Source organism: Monodon monoceros, unplaced genomic scaffold, assembly GCF_005190385.1.
Source record: "Monodon monoceros isolate NGI ecotype Baffin Bay Population unplaced genomic scaffold, NGI_Narwhal_1 Super_Scaffold_22, whole genome shotgun sequence".
Lineage (NCBI taxonomy): Eukaryota > Metazoa > Chordata > Mammalia > Artiodactyla > Monodontidae > Monodon > Monodon monoceros.
This window is the reverse complement of record NW_021703779.1, coordinates 72,602,990-72,619,345: the sequence shown is the minus strand read 5'-3', so window position 1 is coordinate 72,619,345 and position 16,356 is coordinate 72,602,990. Positions and strand designations below refer to the sequence as shown.

The 16,356-nt window shown below is 37.3% G+C and overlaps 1 protein-coding gene across 1 annotated transcript in view; it reads left to right on the top strand.

Moving 5' to 3' along the window:
• The window catches only part of CHM (CHM Rab escort protein), a 193,235-nt gene that overhangs the window by 44,603 nt on the left and 132,276 nt on the right, over positions 1 to 16,356 (top strand). Inside the window, exons 4-5 of the mRNA XM_029240204.1 lie at positions 5,300 to 5,372; positions 7,687 to 7,811. Of these exons, the coding sequence (XP_029096037.1) occupies positions 5,300 to 5,372; positions 7,687 to 7,811 (198 nt within the window). The remainder of the gene's footprint in view (positions 1 to 5,299; positions 5,373 to 7,686; positions 7,812 to 16,356) is intronic.

Genomic DNA, 16,356 nt, shown 5'->3' with positions numbered 1-16,356 from the left:
ATGTATCATTTAAAGCTTGTGTTTCCTTATTTATTTTCATTTTGGATGATCTGTCCATTGGTGAAAGTGGGGTGTTAATGTCCCCTACTATGAATGTGTTACTGTCAATTTCCCCTTTTATGGCTGTTTGTTTTTGCGTTATGTATTGAGGTGCTCCTATGTTGGGTGCATAAATATTTACAATTGTTATATCTTCTTCTTGGATCGATCCCTTGATCGTTATACATGTATCTTTGTCTCTTCTTATAGTCTTTATTTTAAAGTCTATTTTGTCTGATATGAGAATTACTACTCCATCTTTCTTTTGGTTTCCATTTGCATGGAATATCTTTTTCCATCCCCTCACTTTCAGTCTGTATGTGATTCTAGGTCTGAAGTGGGTCTCTTGTAGACAGCATATATATGGGTCTTGTTTTTATATCCATTCAGCCAGTCTGTGTCTTTTGGTGGGAGCATTTAATCCATTTACATTTAAGGTACTTATCGATATGTATGTTCCTATTCCCATTTTCTTAATTGTTTTCGGTTTGTTATTGTAGGTCTTTTCCTTCTCTTGTGTTTCTTGCCTTGAGGAGGTCCTTCAGCATTTGTTATATAGCTGGTTTGGTGCTGCTGAACTCTCTCAGCTTTTGCTTGTCTGTGAAGGTTTTAATTTCTCCCACAAATCTGAATGAGATCCTTGCTGGGTAGAGTAATCTTGATTGTAGGTTTTTCTCCTTCATCACTTTAAATATGTCCTGTCAGTCCCTTCTGGCTTGCAGAGATTCTGCTGAAAGATCAGCTGTTAACCTTATGGGGATTCCCTTGTGTGTTATTTGTTGTTTTTCCCTTGCTGCTTTTAATATGTTGTCTTTGTATTTAATTTTTGACAGTTTGATTAATATGTGTCTTGCCGTGTTTCTCCTTGGATTTATCCTGCATGGGACTCTCTGTGCTTCCTGGACTTGATTAACTATTTCCTTTCCGATATTAGGGAAGTTTTCAACTATAATCTCTTCAAGTATTTTCTCAGTCCCTTTCTTTTTCTCTTCTTCTTCTAGAACCCGTATAATTCTAATGTTGGTGTGTTTAATGTTGTCCCAGAGGTCTCTGAGACTGTCCTCAGTTCTTTTCATTCTTTTTTCTTTATTCTTCCCTGCAGTAGTTATTTCCACTAGTTTATCTTCCAGGTCACTTATCCGTTCTTCTAGCTCAGTTATTCTGCTATTGAATCCTTCTACAGTATTTTTAATTTCATTTATTGTGTTGTTCATGGTTGGTAGTTTCATCTTTGCTTCTAGATCCTTGTTACATGTTTCTGGCATTTTGTCTATTCTATTTCCAAGATTTGGGGTCGTCTTTACTATCATTATTCTGAATTCTTTTTTAGGTAGACTCCCTATTTCTTCTTCATTTGTTAGGTCTGGTGGGTTTTTATCTTGCTCCTTCATCTCCTGTGTGATTTTCTGTCTTCTCATTTTGCTTATCTTACTGTGTTTGGGGTCTCCTTTTTGCAGGCTGCAGGTTCGTAGTTTCCGTTGTTTTTGGTGTCTGTCCCCAGTGGCTAATGTTGTTTCAGTGGGTTGTGTAGGCTTTCTGGTGGAGGGGACTAGTACCTGTGTTCTGGTGGATGAGGCTGGATATTGTCTTTCTTGTGGGCAGTCCACGTCTGGTGGTGTGTGTTGGGGTGTCTGTGGACTTATTATGATTTTATGCAGCCTCTCTGCTAATGGGTGGGGTTGTGTTCCTGTCTTGCTAGTTGTTTGGCATAGGGTGTCCAGTTCTGTAGCTTGCTGGTCGTTGAGTGAAGCTGGGTGCTTGTGTTGAGATGGAGATCTGTGGGAGATTTTCGCCATTTGATATTATGTGGAGCTGGGAGGTCTCTTGTGGACCAGTGCCCTGAAGTTGGCTCTCCCACCTCAGAGGCACAGCACTGACTCCTGTCTGCAGCACCAAGAGCCTTTCATCCACATGTCTCAGAATAAAAGGGAGAAAATGTAGAAAGAAAGAAAGAAAGAAGAAAAGAGAGAGAGAAAGAGAGAAAGAAAGGAAGTAAGAAAGGAAGGAGCGAAGGAAGGAAGAAAGAAAGGAAAGAGGATAAAATAACAAAGTAAGATAAAATAAGTATTAAAATAAAAAATAATTAAGATAAATTTTTTAAAAAAGAAAAAAAAACAGACTGATAGAACCCTAGGACAAATGGTGACAGCAAAGCTATACAGACAAAATCTCACACAGAAGTATACACATACACACTCACAGAAAGAGGAAAAGGGGCAAAAATAGTAAATCTTGCTCTCAAATTCCACCTCCTCAATTTGGGATGATTCGTTGTTTATTCATGTATTCCACAGATGCAGGGTATGTGAAGTTGATTGTGGACCTTTCATCTGCTGCTTCTGAGGCTGCTGGGAGAGATTTCCCTTTTTCTTCTTTGTTAGCACAGCTCCGGGGGCTCAGCTTTGGATTTGGCCCTGCCTCTGCATGTACGTCGCCAGAGGGCGTCTGTTCTTCGCTCAGATAGGATGGGGTTAAAGTAGCTGCTGCTTCAGGGACTCTGGCTCACTCAGGCCGGGGGGTGGGGGGGGAGGGAGGGGCACGGAGTGCGGGGCGAGCCTATGGCGGCAGAGGCCGGTGTGATGTTGCAGCAGCCGGAGGAGCGCCGTGTGGTGTCCCAGGATCACAGGACCCTGGCAGTGGCGGGCTGCCGAAGTTCCTGGGAGCGGAGGTGTGGAGAGTGACCTGTGCTCGCACACAGGCTTCTTGGTGGCAGCAGCAGCAGCCTTAGCCTCTCATGCCCGTCTCTGGGGTCCGCGCTGTTAGTCGTGGCTCGCGCCCAACTCTGTAGCTCCTTTAAGCAGCACTCTTAATCCCCTCTCCTCGCGCACCAGGAAACAAAGAGGGAAGAAAAGGTCTCTTGCCTCTTTGGCAGGTCCAGACTTTTTCCCGGACTCCCTCCCAGCTAGCCGAGGTGCACTAACCCCCTGCAGGCTGTGTTCACGCCGCCAACTGCAGTCCTTTCCCTGCGCTCTGACCAAAGCCCGAGCCTCAGGCCCCAGCCCCGCCCGCCCCAGTGGGTGAGCAGACCAGCCTCTCGGGCTGGTGAGTGCCGGTCCGCACTGATCCTCTGTGCGGGAATCTCGCCGCTTTGCCCTCCACACCCCTGTTGCTGTGTTCTCCTCCGCGGCTCCGAAGCTTCCCCCCTGCGCCACCCGCAGTCTCCGCCCCCGAAGGGGCTTCCTAGTGTGTGGAAACCTTTCCTCCTTCACAGCTCCCTCCCACTGGTGCAGGTGCCGTCCGTATTCTTTTGTCTCAGTTTTTTCTTTTTTCTTTTGCCCTACCCAGGTACGTGGGGGAGTTTCTTGCCTTTTGGGAGGTCTGAGGTCTTCTGCCAGCATTCAGTAGGTGTTCTGTAGGAATTGTTCCACGTGTAGATGTATTTCTGGTGTATCTGTGGGGAGGAAGGTGATCTCTGTGTCTTACTCTTCCACCATCTTCCCGATTCCCCCATCTATCGATAGTTTTTATTGCTTTCTGTGTCCTGTGTGAGAAGTCTTTGTCTACCCTGATTGTCAGATTTCTGATATATATTTACTAGTAATAAATTGATGTAGCCGTTAAAAAATTTTATTTAGGTCTTGAAGCTTTCACCCAGTAGTCAGAGCTTCTCATTTAGGACCTTATGGTGGCTTAAAAGAAATCTAAATATCTCAACAAAAAATTTAAAGGCAGTGGTTTTTATCACTGGTTCAGGGTTATTTTTTTCAACACTCAGGATATTTTATAGTTTGTTGAGTGATATATTTAGAGGATGGGAAGGGATGGCAGAAGTGTATTATTCTCAGGCACGGGAGAGGAGAGTATAAATTTGCTATGGGAAAACTCTAACATCCCTCTCTTTTCCCTCCTTCTCTATACTGGCTATTACCCACCTTCTCCTTCCACTGTTGTCTCTGATCCAAGGGATAATAGCTTCTAGGCTTCCTTGATTCCAACACCTAGAATTGTTAGTATAGCTGAAATTTTTCCTAAATTTTAAAGCTCTGTAGAGATCTGGATAGTGTAGGAATTTACATCATCCCCAAGAGAATTATCAGATTATAAGTAAAGTAGTGATCTGTATTAATAGACCTACTTTCACAGGTGTTCAGTTTAACCGTTTTCTCTGTTAGAGCAAGCAGTGATTTTTGGTAAAATATTTGAGCCTAAAAACTGACTGTTCTTGAGACCAACCAAGAGTTGATTGAGGAGAAATCTATCAGAATTTTTAGAGGATATCCAGTAGCATTATGGATGAGTAATTTTAGATATCATCTTAAAGGTTTTAGTTTTTGTTTAAAAAAGACCTTTTATAGATTTTTATTTCATTAGAGAAGGATACAGAGAAGCAAAAATGTAAACAAAACCAAGAATCTCCCAGAACTAGAGTAGATATTGTAGGTGGGTTTGAGTGTACTTTGGGGCTCATCATACAAAGAATCAGTATAACATGATGAGTTTTGCAAGGATTGGGAAGCCCTGTGTGTAGTGCTGAGAGTTCTGGTTGCCAAAAGTCTGCTACTTACAGAAGTTAATCAGAAGTCCAGTGTCTACAAGGTTTACCTGATCCTAGCTAGGAGACCTCTGGGTTCTCTAAAATGGAGTGATCTTCACAGGACTGTGGAGTGAAGAATGGTTTACCCAGTTACCAGTGGAAATATTGTTGTTGTTATACTTATCACAGAAGTCTTGATGTGAATGACTGTGTCCCAGATCCCAGGATCTACTTTTATTTGTGGCCCTGAAGGCTTAGAATGGCACAGAGCCTTCCAGCAGATCTCGAGCAGCCAATTATATATGTGTATATACAAAATTTATTTAGGCATGGGAGATGGGTTTGGTGGTAGTGCTAGCAGTGGATATTTACTGCTTGTGGAAAACTTAGCAGTTTTTTCCAGTGGCTTTCTTTGAGATCTACCAAGATTTTCTTCCCAGCCATTTTTATTAACCCAGGAGTGAGATTTGTTTATGTTAAAACAAATATACTGCTCAGTGACCATATCAGGATGTTCACAATCACATGATCCAGTGGCACTTGATCAGTGCTGAAAGCTCTAAGGAGGCCAAAGCGATCTTTTAACTCCTTATACAATGAAAAGTTGACTTTGAGATCTGAAAGGCCCACTTCTATTTATTTTGTTCTACTGTCTCCTCTAATCTCAGCATCCCTATTATGTGTGCTTTTGAACTCTGGGGTAGCAATGTTGAAAATGACATGGGATGAAGATCAGTGACTTGATTTTTTTATACCCTTTTCTTTACTCTTATTTTATTGTTACAGAAGAAGCTACTATGGAGGAAACTGGGCCAGTTTTAGCTTTTCAGGACTGTTGTCCTGGCTAAAGGAACACCAGGTAAAGTTCTTATCTGATTTTTTAATCTACTAGGTTATATTTTGTGTCACGTAATAACCCTGCATTGAAGAAGACACTAAGTTTCCTCTGTAATATAGGATTGATAACTTATTTACTTATTTAACAAAAACTGTGCAGTCACCTTTTCAGCTAATATTTTTCCAATACCTCTAAAATACAGATTTCACTTTTTAAGTATAAACAGATAACATTGGCTGAAGAATAAATCATATATGTTTCATACCGTTTGCTAATTACTCTGTACGCCCAAATATCAGGCAAGATTTTTTTTCTCCCAGTCTTTCAGAAAAAATATTTCAGTCCTTATAAAATCTCACATATTACTAGTTGTTCTTTCAGTTAGTATGTTTTAGAAAAAAACCTAAGTGTTTGGGGAAGATACATTAATTTGAAATGATCTCAGTCATTGGTGGTTTTACATATTTATAGAAATCACCTGACAGAATCATACCTGACAGTAAAAACAAAATGCAAGGAAAGAAACAATATAAATTTAGTAATTTTTTTTCCTAAGGGTAGGATCTCACTACTACAACTGTTGGATATCATTGTAAAGAAGTTTTTAGAGATCATTTACAGCGTACGTTTAACACGGGGAGTTGATTGTCATGCAGTTTACCAGTTTTATGAGACATTAAAAAAACTGTCCTAATTTTATGTAAATGGTGCATGTGGCTTGAAATGGAATTCCTACTGACAGCATCATACATAGAATCAGAAACTGCTGTATCTCAAAAGGGTTCAGACATTTGGGAAAGGAGGATGATAGACTCTAGAAAATTGTATTCAGTTAACTAAGAATAATACAGCTAAGACTTAACTAAGCACTTACATATACCAAGCTAAGCATTTTAGTTTTCTTGATTGATTTAATGGTATATATGACTCAAAAAGTGTAGTGATGACAAAGACATTGACATTGAAGGTACACTGAAGATTCAGTTTGAATCTTATTATTGTATGAAATGAGAGTGTGGAGAAACAAGCAATATTTGTAAAGTAACATTTCATGTAATGACACAAACTATGTATGAATCAAGAAAGTAAATGTTATAAATAGATTCATTTAACTGTTTAAATGAATATGCCTAAAATATTTTATGTTGATCAGAAACCCTTTTTTGAACCTTATCCTTGGGAAGTGTGTGTGAGGATCACCTCATGTTGAGTCATATTCAGTACTTCCATGCAAAAATTTAGTCTAGATTCTCAGAACAACAGCAACAAAAATACCCTAATTGTCTGAATGGAAAATTTTTGGTGAGTGAAGGGATTTTTAAAAAATAAACTTTGGTAATGGGTTAGATTTATTAAAACAAAATATTTTTGTAGATGTTTCTTTTATTTTAATGCTTCTTTTACTCCAACATCTTGACTCTGTCACCGTATCCTTTTTCCCTTCACTCTCTGTCCCTGGTCCATAGCTCTTTTTTCAGGCTGTACCCCTGTCTATATGTTCAAAGTTCCTGTACTTCACCTCCTCTTCTATTTATGTTGGGATGTTTAATGCTGTCTAATAATTACACTTGATAATAAGAGCCATCTGCCACTACTTTTCTTCAGCTTAAAATATTAAATTCAGGACAATGCAGCCTTTTAAAAATAATTATTGCCCTACTTTATGAAATCTGTAACTTTAGAAATTTTCTGAGGTGAATTTACTTAAAACAAAGGCTACTGTAGTTATATTTCACTACTAGTTTGTTGAGTATATATAATACATTAAAAAATTTTTCTCTCTGAGAGATGGGTAACAAGTGGATTAAAATTTTAAACAGATTAAAAATTGATCCTTGACCTTTGGAAAAGGTATATCTTGACATCTTCAAAAATCCCCTGTATTCAAATATTGTGTCATATAACTTTCTCCGTAAAATATAATTAGGAATTATTGAAAAACTTAAAGGGCCACTTTCAATCCTTAGTGAGAGTTTATATACTTTGTTATACATTCTTGTTTTTATTGTATTTCTAAATATAAAATATTCAGGTCGATTATTATAAAGTCCTTAGTTATATTGGGCTGAGTATTTTTCAAAAACACTTTTACATATAATCAAAATTTGACACAGCTAATGACCAACCTTCAAAAATCTGAAAGTAAGCAGAATGAAGTAATTTTGGGCCTGCTTTTTTAACAACAAAATGTAAAACTTTATTATTAATAAGTAATATGTGCCTTTTGATGTGATGAGAGGCAAAGCATGAATTTAGAAAGGTATAAATTTTCTCAGAAAAGTAGAGGTTCAGAGTACCCAATTTAATTACAATTTTTTATCTGTATATTGTTTAGGAAAACAGTGATATTGTAAATGAATGCCCAGGGTGGCAAGAGAAGATCCTTGAAAATGAAGAAGCTATTGCTCTTAGCAGGAAGGACAAAACCATTCAACATGTGGAAGTGTTTTGTTATGCCAGGTATGAAAATTATTTATTTACAATAAACTATGTTCATGACTTCTTATTCACATGTCTTCAGAAGAAGCCAGCAGTAAGAATTTATATGGCATTGGTTGCTACAAGTCTACTTGATATGCTGGTTTGCATTTTTAAAAATGTAACATTAGTTTTGTTAGGTTTGTTCATTTGTATTATTTTTTAGATTCCACATATAAGCGATACCATGTAGTAGTCGTCTTTATCTGACTTATTTTATTTAGCATAATACCCTCTAGGTCCATCAGTGTTGTCACAATTAAACTTCAAAAACCAACAAACTCATAGAAAAAGAGATCAGATTTGTGGTTACCAGAGACGGGGGTGGGGGGTGGTGGTGGTGGTGGCAGGGTGCGGGGAGGATTGGATGAAGGCAGTCAAAAGTTACAAACTTCCAGTTATAAGATAAATAAGTGCTAGGGATGTCATGTACAACGTGATTAATATAATGAACACTGCTGTGTGTTATATATGCAAGTTGTTAAGAGAGTCAATCCTAAGAGTTCTCATCACAAGGAAAAATATTTTTTCTATTTCTTTAATTTTGTATCTGTATGAGATGATGAATGTTCACTAAACTTATTGTGATAATCACTTCATGATGTATGTAAATCAAATCATTATGCTGTACGCCTTAAACTTATACAGTGCCGTTATGTCAATTATATCACAATAAAACTTTTGTGGAAGAAAAAAATAAAACTTTCAGTTTTCTCTGTTTAGATAATATATTAATGACTTATAATTTACTGAGCTCTTTTATTTTTACTTTTTATTAAAAAAAATTTTTTTTGGTCGCACTGCGTGGTATGTGGGATCTTAGTTCCCAGACCAGGGATGGAACCCACACCCCTTGCAGTGGAAGCACGGAGTCTTAACCACTGGACCCCCAGGGAAGTCCCGTGAGCTCTTTTAAATACATTATCTTATTTGAGCCTTACAATGGTCCTGTGCTAGGATAGAGCAAATAGTATTAGATTTTTCACAGAGTCCTCAGTGGAGCTCAAAGAGTTTAATTTGCTGAAGGTCACATAGCTTGATAAATATCAAGGCCATACCTAAGCTAGATAGTGGTGGAGTCCAAGATTAAAGCCCAGGGTTTTTTAATCCTAATTCAGTGTTCTTCTAACTCTTAGATAACAGTCAGTGTAGCAAAATGGAAAATTATAATTTTGAATTAAAGAAATCAAATTGAGTGGCCATGACATCTGGGGGCATATCTTTGTAAATCAAGAGAGAAGTGGGGGGAAAGTAATGTTTTCAGTGTCTCCTTCTGAGTGAAAGAATTCATTGTTTTAAAACAATTGGAATAGTTTATTTTTTCAGATGACATGGTTGATGGGCTGAAAGGTAACAATCACATAGTTCAGTTCAACTGTTATGGAGTTATGGAGTTGAGGATTTTAGAAATCAGACTGTCAAGCTCTTTAATAGTAATTAAAACTTAAAATCCAAGATACTAGAAATTTTTCAGGATGTGTACTGTCATCATACATATCCTTGCTGTGGTACAGTGGTAAGCGTGACCTGAGCCCGTGAAAAGTTGGGGAACCTGTGGTTGATTTCTTAACCTATATTCATATCTGTCAGGTGACTAGCATTTTCTGCCATTAATACATAGTTAATTTTCTATGATTTTCTGCAAAAGGACAGCCTTTGAAATATCAGATACAGATTATAATTTGCATAATGCTAAATGGCATTCAGTATGGAAAGGTATAACTCTCTGATATTGTTTAGACCCAGCGTAGACAGATCTAGAACAGAAGGTGATCTCAAGTGAAAATTCATACGCTTTAATGAAACCAGGAATAAATATTTGGTAACTTTCTTGTGTGTCCATGAATACTACTTGACTAGAATATAGTGACAGTCACACTCAGGCCCTTTGAGAGGTACTTCTGCTATTTCAAGGCTTTTGATTTCTCTATGCTTCATGACAATTAGTGTTTATGGTTTCTGGTGACTGAAATGACACATTTTGAGTGCAGAGGAAATCATCTCGTTTTTTATTTCTGATCTCTTCAGTTTCATTTTTGGAACTTCTCAAAGTGATAAAAGATTGGTGGTGGAAGGTTTGTTTTAAAACAGAGAAGTAGGACTCTGCTATATATTTTCATTGCCCATTAGAGGTTGGAACAAGAGGTGAACTGGGATAATGTTCTATATGTCTTCATTTACTTGGAAAGGGTAGCTAGTTATTAATGCCACAGTAAGCAGGATGAGCCCTGAGAGCATCCAGTGGGGGAATGTACAGAAAATCTACTTGTCTATAATAAGTGCTACAAACATGAGTAAACAGGAATAACAGTACCTTTCTTAGCCCCAGCCAGACTATGGCATCCTTAACCTTTTGGATCATGACCACAAACTTGGCATTATATGAAAAGGGCTAGGGCCAAAATACCTGTCACAAAGATTTACTTTATATGAGAATTCATCACCCAGGACCCACTGGCTTAAATCAAACTCCTTGTTGAATACATATTTCTGACAACCCTATTTTCTGGTTTTCCTACTATAGTAGTTTAAAGCGGCAAATAGGAAAGGGGTGTCTGCTGGAGGCAGGCACACTGAGAACCACACTGAAACCAGGGTTATACTCCTGCCTTTATGATTCAACTTACTGTGTGATACTGAGCAAAAGATGTCCTCTTGGACTAGGTCATCTCAGAAGTCCCTGTGGGCTCCAACATGCTGCTGTTTTACGTGTTAGTTGATAGAGTAACAGAGGAAAAGTAGACAGAATCAGCAAGCTGAGAGCAGGCTTTGGGCCATTTAGTGTAGGGGCAAATGGCTTTGAATCAGGATCCCTCAAAGACATCACTGTATTATAGCACAGTATAACAATTGATGATCATAATTCTATCCCGATGTCTTCAGGAAAAAGTTAAATTATGTTCTCTCTACTTCACTTGAAAAGGTGGGGGTATTTGAAATACACTTTAGAAAGATGAATATTAAAACTGATTAGAGGGCTTCCCTGGTGGCACAGTGGTTAAGAATCCACCTGCCAATGCAGGGGATGTGGTTTCGAGCCCTGGTCTGGGAAGATCCCACATGCTGCAGAGCAACTAAGCCCATGCGCCACAACTACTGAGCCAGTGCTCGAGAGCCACAACTGCCGAGCCCACGTGCCACAACTACTGAAGCCCATGCGCCTAGAGCCTGTGCTCAGCAACAAAGAGAAGCCACCTCAATGAGAAGCTCGCGCACAGCATCGAAGTGTAGACCCCGCTGGCCGCAACTAGAGAAAGTTGGCGCGCAGCAACAAAGACCCAACACAGCCAAAAAAACCCAAAAAAACAAAACTGATTAAAATAAAAATTTTACCATTTTAAGAGATTACTTTTGGTGCTCTTAGAAAATTCCCTCATTTTCTCCCTAAGAAAGGATATCACTATGTAGTAGATCCTCGACGTTCTTGTGGGATACATCACAAAATTCCTCGTGAATCCCCTTTTGTAAATATGTAATGAAGAATATGGTGCAGGTTCCTGGCTTTTTGTTGTTATTGCTTTGTTTACATATGTGTTATGTTACTGTTACATTTTGTGAATATAGTGTGTGTGTGTGTGTCTGTCTGTGTTTCATTCTGTACAGTTTTAACACATATGTGGGTTCATGTAACCATCACCACAGAGAACAGATCAGTTCCATCACCACAGGGATCCCTCCTGTTGCCATTTTATAGCCACACCTCACCTCCTTCCCCAAAGTCCTAACTCCTGGCAACCACTAATCTGTTTCCCAACTCTATAATTTTGTCATTTTTGAGGACATTATGTAAATGGAACTGTACAGTATGTAACCTTTTGCCACTGGCTTTTTTTGCTCAGCATAGTTACCCAGAGATTCATCTGGGTTGTTGCTTGCATCAGTATTTTGTCCCTTTTTATTGCTGAGTAGTATTCCATGGTAGCAATGTGTACTGCAGTTTATTTAGTCATTCATCCACTGAAGAACAGCTGGGCTGTTTCCATTTTGTCTATTACAAATAAGAATGCTATAAATGTTGGTTTACAGGATTTTGTGTGAACATAAATTTTTATTTTTCTGGGATAAATGCCCAAGTGTACAATTCCTGGGTCATATGTATGTTTAGTTTTAGAAGAAACTGACTTTTCCAGAGAAGCTGTACCATTTTACATTCCCACCAGGCATGTGTGAGTGATTCAGTTTCTCCGTATCCTCACCATCATTTGGTGGTGTAACTTTTTTAGTTTAGCCAATCTTATAGGTGTGTAGTAGTGATATCTCATTGTGGTTTTAATTTGCATTTCCCTGATGGCTGATTTTGAATATCTTTTCATGTGCTTATTTGCCACCCATGTGTCCTTTTTGGTGAAATATCTGTTCATGTCTTTTGCTCATTTTTTAATTGGATGGACTTTTTTTTCCTGTGGAGATTTAAGAGTCCTTTATATATTCTAAATGTACCCCTTGTTAGATATGTGGTTTACAAGTTTTAATTTTTGTATAAGGTGTGAGGTTTAGGTCAATGTTCATTTTTTTTAACCTATGGATATCCAGTTGCTTCAGTACTATTTGTTGAAAAGGCTGTTTTTCCTCCATTGAGTTACTTTTGCATCTTTGTCAAAAATCAACTGGCTGTACTTGGATGGTCTGTTTCTGGATTCTGTTTTCTGTTCCATTGATGTCTATGTCTTTTCCCACACCAGTATCACACTGTTTTGATTACTGCAGCCATACAGTTGGACTTAACATCAGTTCGAATGATTTCCCCCAATTTATTCTTCTTTACCAAGATTGTTTTAGCTGTTCTACAGTTTGTGCCTTTCCATATAAATGTTTTAATAAGCCTGTCCATGTCTAGAAAACATTGCTGGAATTTTGATAGGAATTGCACTAAAGTTACAGATCAACCTGGGGTGAATTGACATCTTTATTATTTTGAGTCTTCCAATCCATTGACAAGGTAGGCCTCTCCATTTAGGGAGGTCATCTTTGATTTCTTTCTACAGGATTGTGTAATTTTCAGCATACCAGTTCTGTACATGTTTTGTTAATTGTATACCTAAGTATTTAATTTTCTTTGGAGCCAGTGCAATTGTAAGTGGTATTATTGCTTTTTTAATTTTGGTTTTCACTTGTTCATTATTCATATCTAGAAATATAATTGGTTTTTATGCATTCATCTTTTATCCTGAAATCTTGCTGAACGTGCTTATTCTAGGAATTTTTTGGTAGATTCCTTGGGATTTTTGCATAGGAAGCCATGTTTTCTGCAAAGAGGAACAGTTTTACGTCTTCATTTCCACTGACTTTTTTTTTTAGTCTATTTTCTATTGAGAGTCATGTGTTTTCTGTCCATAGCCACATACTGCAAGTTAATTGTATTTTCTACTTATCCTTAGGCTCACTTAATGAGCATTTTTTTCATAAAGGAAGTTATTATCACTTCCTGAGGACTTTGTAATTATACACTAATGCTGGGCAATCATTTAGGTTCTCTCACTTGCTAATTATCTTGATCTTGTACACTACTCTCTCAGCATATGCAAGTCAAATCCACAATCTGACCAAATGACAAATTACCAAAAGCCTTACACTTTAATGGTCATTCATGCCAAGAGTTTATTTTATTTAGTTGCATCAGGCATATAGAGAGAAGTCAAACCTCAATCCCTGGTAAATTATGCATATAGAATATTGTTTTAAATATTGATATTTTGGTAAATTTCCAAAATATCATGTAAAGATAGCTTTATAATGATATGAATGCTGAAATATTATGACTTGTCTTCCCATCTTAGACCAGATGAGTTAGCTTATAGAGTTGACGTTTATTAGGCCAAAATCTATGGTTTGATTCTCATAGATGTCGCTTGATATTTCATCAAGGAAGAATAGTGTCTATCTCGGCCACAAACAATATTATAGTCATAACCAGTAGCCTTTTGATTTTTAATCTTTGATTACAAGGAGGACAGGGCAAGGATTCAAGTAGATCAGTGCAAACCCATCACCACTGCTTGGAAAATACCTCAAACTACATGGCAAGTCAGTAACACCATATTCTAATGTAAACATATAGGATAGCACATTATTTTTTTTATGATTGTTGACTTATTGTCAAAAATAATTCTTAAGTGTTCAATCTAAAGGTTTTAGTGATCTTTTGAACATTAAAGTTAGTATTTTTTGGTTATTGCATAGTTAGACTAAATATTAAAATAGAAATTGTAGGGATTAGTCTCTTTTAATAACTTAAGTCCAGTTATCACAAATTCTATAAAGAACTACCCAGATTGTTTTGTTTTATCAGTGCTTTGTTACCCTGAATGCTGCTTGTAATAGGTGAGTTAATCTCTAGTTTGGGCCAGAAATACTTTTGCTATACATAGATTATCTTTCTTTGAAACAAATTTTGTGATTATACAGTTGACTTATAGAAGGGAAGAATAAAAGAACTATAGCATTTATTGGATATTCTTTGTGGCAGCTGCTATAACTTGCTTCCTTACATATTTTATTTCATTCAGTTTCATTTAATCTGTGCTATGACCAGGGAGAGCCAGAGATAGGAGAGCCAGGATTTGAGCCCATATCTATCTAACTCAAAAGTTTGTGCTGTTTCCATTGTGTCACATTGTATTTCAGGAATCAGATAAATACATGTATGCGTATCAAGGAAGCCATTCCACCAAGTGAATAAAGTATTTCCTTTGTGAAGACTAGCACCTAAAGAAGTACATTTACTTCTTTAATTTACTAGAGTAGTGTTTAGAATTGTAAAGTAATTATACCTATATTGGGGAATGAAAGTGCCTAACTCCCAATGTTTGGAAGATAAGGGATGAATCCAGTAACCTTTAGTTGTTGTGACTGTAGTTTGTACGCCACAAGATACAGTAGTTTAGGTGAGGAGATAAAAGCAGCTGCTATTTCTGGTTTTAAATATCCAACAGAAGATGAAAAGGCACAGTACATTAATCCACGCAAACCCAAACAGTTCTTAGGTAAAAGATGATTGCCTATTAATTGCATGATGTCATGTAGTTTCTTTAGTGAGAAGAGATTTTTATCTTTCTAAAATATTGGCAAGAACTTGTACCTTTTCTGTCCTTTCTTTTTTTGCATAATACTGAACATTGTTTCCCCTGTTCTGGCGTGATAATGTTAAAACAGGATGAAAACTTGCTTCTTAGATTTATAGACGAACCAGCTCTTCCGTGGATTGATACTAAAATAAAGACATTGTAATACTCATCTAAAATTCTGTTTATTTACTTTAGATTCTAAAACTTTAATTTAAAAATTTTATAAGTAACATGAGCCTTTTAAGCAAAAACGTAATAATACCAATAAGAAAGAAATACAAAATTTAAAAAAAATGAAAAATCACCTATAAGTTTTATAATTTAGAGGAAGCTATAATTTACCACTGTGTACAAGTAAGTTTGTTTTAGGCTATAAGTGACACAGTGCCCAACTAAAAGTGGATGGGTAGGTGGGAGGGTAGGCAGGTGGGTGGGTTGGTTGGTCCTGTTGCAGAATTTACTAATTGAGAATCTTAATCACATCAGAGTTGGGGTAGGTCCCCAGCACTTCTCTTAGCTTCCTGTCCAGAGTTACAAGATAGTTGCCACGATTCTGAACAGGTTTTCACACAGCAGAAATCTCAACGTGAAATGAAGGGGGAGAGATTTTCTTCTAACATGTGTATGCTTTTTTTTGTTTGTTTGTTACTATTATACTAGGGAATCTTTACCAAAGCCCCCAGCAGATTCTCCCTTGTCTCATTGGCTAAAACTAGATAACCAGCTCACTCTTAAATCAGTCACTAACAAAGGGCAGTAAAATTACCATAATTGGTAATTGATCCATCCCCTAGTTCTGGGTATCTTCTGCCTGATATTGGAACAAAATTGCAGCTCTTGTGGCAGGGAGGAAGACAGTAATCATTGTTGAGTAGGCAACCAATAGTACCTGCTGTACACCACCTTATGCTATTTTGTTCTTGGAGAAATGTGACAAGAGGTTGATACTTCAGCTATATTCTACTGTACGTGTTAACATTTTAAGTTGGTAACAAATAAGGAAATATATCTACCAATATATTATATTGCAGCAATTCAAAATCGACTACAGTGGTTTTTTTATATTGCTGTTTTCTGGAACAACTTTTTGATAGTTTGATTCTTATGAGTAACCATTATACATTTATTTGCAGGAATAAACAGCTGGGTAGCAGTGTAACGTGTACTGTGCAAATCAAAAGTGAATGGCCTTAGCACAAAGTGCATACATCAAAGTAAAAGAATACAATTTCTGCAACAAGCTATACTGTGGGGAAAAAAGGTGCAAATGACTGAAAAATAAATAGTGAACACCTGTGCTGAATAAATTAACCAGCTGGTTGGCAATTTTTCATTTGACTTATCTAAAAGGGTGACTGTTACAAGGCATTAATAAGACATATTCACTTTGAGGTGTTCCCTTGTTACTACCATTAATTGATAAGCAATACTAGATAATATCAGAATTTATACCCCTAAATTCT